This window comes from Microtus ochrogaster, unplaced genomic scaffold (assembly GCF_000317375.1).
Source record: "Microtus ochrogaster isolate Prairie Vole_2 unplaced genomic scaffold, MicOch1.0 UNK1, whole genome shotgun sequence".
Classification (NCBI taxonomy): domain Eukaryota; kingdom Metazoa; phylum Chordata; class Mammalia; order Rodentia; family Cricetidae; genus Microtus; species Microtus ochrogaster.
The window spans coordinates 1,788,280-1,791,863 of record NW_004949099.1 but is presented as its reverse complement, the minus strand read 5'-3'; the positions used below and the strand labels follow the sequence as shown (position 1 = coordinate 1,791,863).

The 3,584-nt window shown below is 45.4% G+C and overlaps 1 protein-coding gene across 1 annotated transcript in view; it reads left to right on the top strand.

Annotated features, from left to right (window-relative positions):
- The window catches only part of Aplf (aprataxin and PNKP like factor), a 52,389-nt gene extending 49,043 nt beyond the window's left edge, over positions 1–3,346 (top strand). The window contains exon 10 of the mRNA XM_013352936.2: positions 2,101–3,346. Coding sequence (XP_013208390.1) covers positions 2,101–2,309 — 209 coding nt within the window. The 3' untranslated portion in view covers positions 2,310–3,346. The remainder of the gene's footprint in view (positions 1–2,100) is intronic.
- The last annotated feature ends 238 nt before the right edge of the window (positions 3,347–3,584 follow it).

Here is a 3,584-nt window from a genome sequence, read left to right as displayed (position 1 = left end):
ATAGTGTTTTCTATTTCCATCCATTTGCATGCAAAATTCGAGAAGTCATTGTTTTTTTACCGCAGCTTAGTACTCTAATGTGTATATATTCCATACTTTCTTCATCCATTCTTCCATTGAAGGACATCTAGGTTGTTTCCAGGTTCTGGCTATAATGATATCCTAGAAAACCAAGGAAAAACAATCAAACTTTGACTTTTATGGGCAGCGATAACTTATTCCTGGGTTATGTGTGAAGTTTCAATACCTCTGAGGCCCATTTACACAGAAAGACAGAAACAGGCATTTCTGAAAACACCTTCAGAAACCACTGAAGAACAATGGAAACGAAGGAAACTCCAATCTAAATGATGTTTACATTATTTAATACTTAAATTTGCTAATTGTATCTATTGTCAGAGTGTCTCTTAATTGGTTCTATAGCAATAGTTATATGTCAGGATCAGCAAGATGGTTCAGCACATACAACTGCTTGCTGGCGGGCCTGATGAGAGAGGTAAGGGAGAACACCAGCTCCCACGATTGTTCCATGACCTCTGACCTTCTCATGTACACCATTGTACCTATTGCACACACGCACACACACACATACACAATAAACAAACAAATACATAAAACCATTTAAAACCATGTTAACACACGTCTAGCCAGTCTGTAACCTAAGCACTCTGGAGGCTGAAGCAGAAGAATTACACTTTTGAGGCCAGCCTGGGCTACACAGCAAAATCCTGTCTCCCAAGGGGAAAACAAAGTGTCTGTGGGGCACTGTTAGCAAACCCTTAGTGTTGAGCTCCAGAGCACGGGGCACTCGTGTGGTGCAGCGATGGCTCCTCAGTCAGAGCATTAGTAACACAACGTGCCTGGGAGATGTTCTGGTAGGTTCCAGGCCTCCCAGTAAAGAAGCACAAAAATATGAATGTAGAATGTGAGTGATGTAAGCAGTCTTTCTGAGAAAGAAAATAAAATCCTTCTGATGACTAGGACTCACTGCCTCAGTACACCTGAAATAAAGCCCTGTGCTTGTGGGGTTTTGCAATGATGGCTAGTGTGTGTCTGAACATACGTGAATTATATGATGTCATATGCTTATAGCACTAACAGAAAGAGAAGAAAAGTCAGTCTGTCTAAGAACACATAATGGGCCTGGGCGAGGGTGCCCTTCCAATAGGACAATGCAAGTCATGCTCTAATGTCAGGTCTGCAACGGGGAGAAAACCAAGTGAGTTCAAAAGCCTACCAGCGGCCATGCTTGGACTCCTCTAGGACCCTACGACTAGAGAACTGAACAGAGGCTAGCTCGCTGTGTGTGGAATAACTAGATGCACACCTGCGACTTAGCACTTGTACAGCAAGCCAGCCCGGGCTTCCATCGTGAGTCCTTGCCTTAGGATAGAGAGCAGAGTGGTGTGCACTGAGATCAGAATAACCGACATCAAAGAGGTTGGAGAGTAGTGAAGAGCTGACAAGCAAAGAGAAGTCAAGATCTAGACAGCAGAAGCCCCGAGCCATCCTCTCCAGAGAGTGTGATCTGCCCTAGAAAATTAGTCTCTTCTTTGTTAGATCAGTCAGAAAGAGTGAGAACACTTGGTGGATCTGACAGAAAAACCTTCCCTATAGCAGGTTGGGGTCCGGGATCAGGGGAAAGGTAGATGGGACCTGGGACAGTCTGGACGGAACCCAGGTCTGACAGGACCTTCCTGGGCTCCCACTGCCACCTAGGTTTCCAGAGACAAAGCTTCCCAGCTGGCTTTTGGTTTACAAGCATCTACTTACAAGTGGCACGTGCTGCCACCACTTCTGTCTTTGACCAGGTAGTGGGGATGGAAGAGCAGTCCTATCAGGATGGGGTGGGGCATAGCGTAGCTGGGGTGAAGGGCTGGAGAGCATGGTGTTGCTATGGACCATTGCTTTGATGTCATGGACCAGGTTAGTCCGGGGCTCTCCAGTGTGGGGAAAATGACAATAAGCAAACGATCACTTTAGTGCCCTTCTGAAACTTAAAGTAGTAAGCTGTATGTCAATGGAGACATTTTACACAGATATCCCTAACCCCGGGTCGAGCAGCGATTGATGTGTTGTTGGCAATGTTCTGTTTCGCAGTCAGAGTTGCTCCGGATGAAGATAGTGATGACGTTGGGCACCCCAGTGAGAACGACCTGAATGACAGCTTCCCAGAGGATGAGGATGAGGAAGAGTATGAACCGACAGATGAGGATTCTGACTGGCAGCCAGGAAAGGACGAGGAAGAGAAGGAAGACATGGAAGAGCTTTTGAAAGAAGCAAAAAGGTTTATGAAGAGGAAAAAATAGCTTTTCTGCAATAATGTAAAACTCCTGCTTGCGTTTTCTTTACGGGAAACGTCCAGAAACTGAGTGGCACTCCTGTATTTGTTCTCTCCTTTTCCTAGTTCTTTGCACGTGCGACATTGAAGCACCAACCTTCAGTGAAATAGGCGGACCCTGTGTTATTGCCTATTATGGTGCTATTTAATTCTTCTGTCAGAGGAAGCAGGCAAAGAGCTTAGGTAGGGCCCGAAATTGTTCATGTACTTTCATACTGCTAAGAAAAGCCATAGGTCGTACAGACCTTTGCTCCTTGTGGTGCACTGTGCAAGCTTAGGTGATTACAGGATGCTGGGAGAAAGTCACCTACACCGCTGTCTGAAGAGCCCTCCCGAAGTTAGACTTGAACAAAATGACAGCCAGAGCAGTGTCTGTTATTTTTCTAATGCATTAGATGTGGCTTTGTGATTCCATTTACTGCCTTTGTCCTTCGAATCCTGGGGAAATTATTAAGAAACAGATGCTGCAAAAGGTCCTGTTGGTCTATAGAGAAGGGACGCTCTCCTTGCAAGGTAATTGTTTTGCACATCCCACAACTATGGTTGTCTTCACGTCATGCATTTCCTTGACTACCTCACGTGCACTGTGTAGCTTTACACTTAGCATGCAGAGAAGCTTCCAGCCATAGTTTTCTCAGAGGGTCTCCTCAGTGAGAGGCGGGTAAAATTCTCTCCCCTGGCTAGGGTTCTGGCCTCTGAAGAAGCCCCTGCTCCGAGTTAAAGAGGTTCATCTCCTCACTCCTGTTCTTGAACCAGGCTCTCAGTAACTCTCTGTTTAAGGCAGCTTAGAGTTTCTAGGAGCTCAGTGTTCACTGTGTGCAGTCTGAGCACTGAGCTGGGTGCATCCGATCACGAAGCAGCAAGCTGGCAGCGCCTTGGCATTCAGTAAGAGGAAAGAAGGGATGCAAGGGTATCACACCTGATTTATCTTAGAACAAAAGGTGTTGACTATGTTTTCTTATTCTCTCCATGTAATTGTACAGTGTGAAATTTTACTTAAACTGAAGAAAGACAAAATAAATATTTCTCTATACTATTATCAGTTCCTTTGACTTCTTTGCAAAGTTGTTTTCCCCTTTTGTGTTTGGTTCTTTAGAAGAACAGAACAGATAGGAATATGCTGCAGGGGGGTTTATTATATTGACTGCCACAGTGAGGGTTGAGTAGTCCACATGGCTGTCTTCACCCTGGAGAGAGAGAGGACAAGAAGCTGCCCAGTCCACAGGCTGGGTGAGGTCCTCAG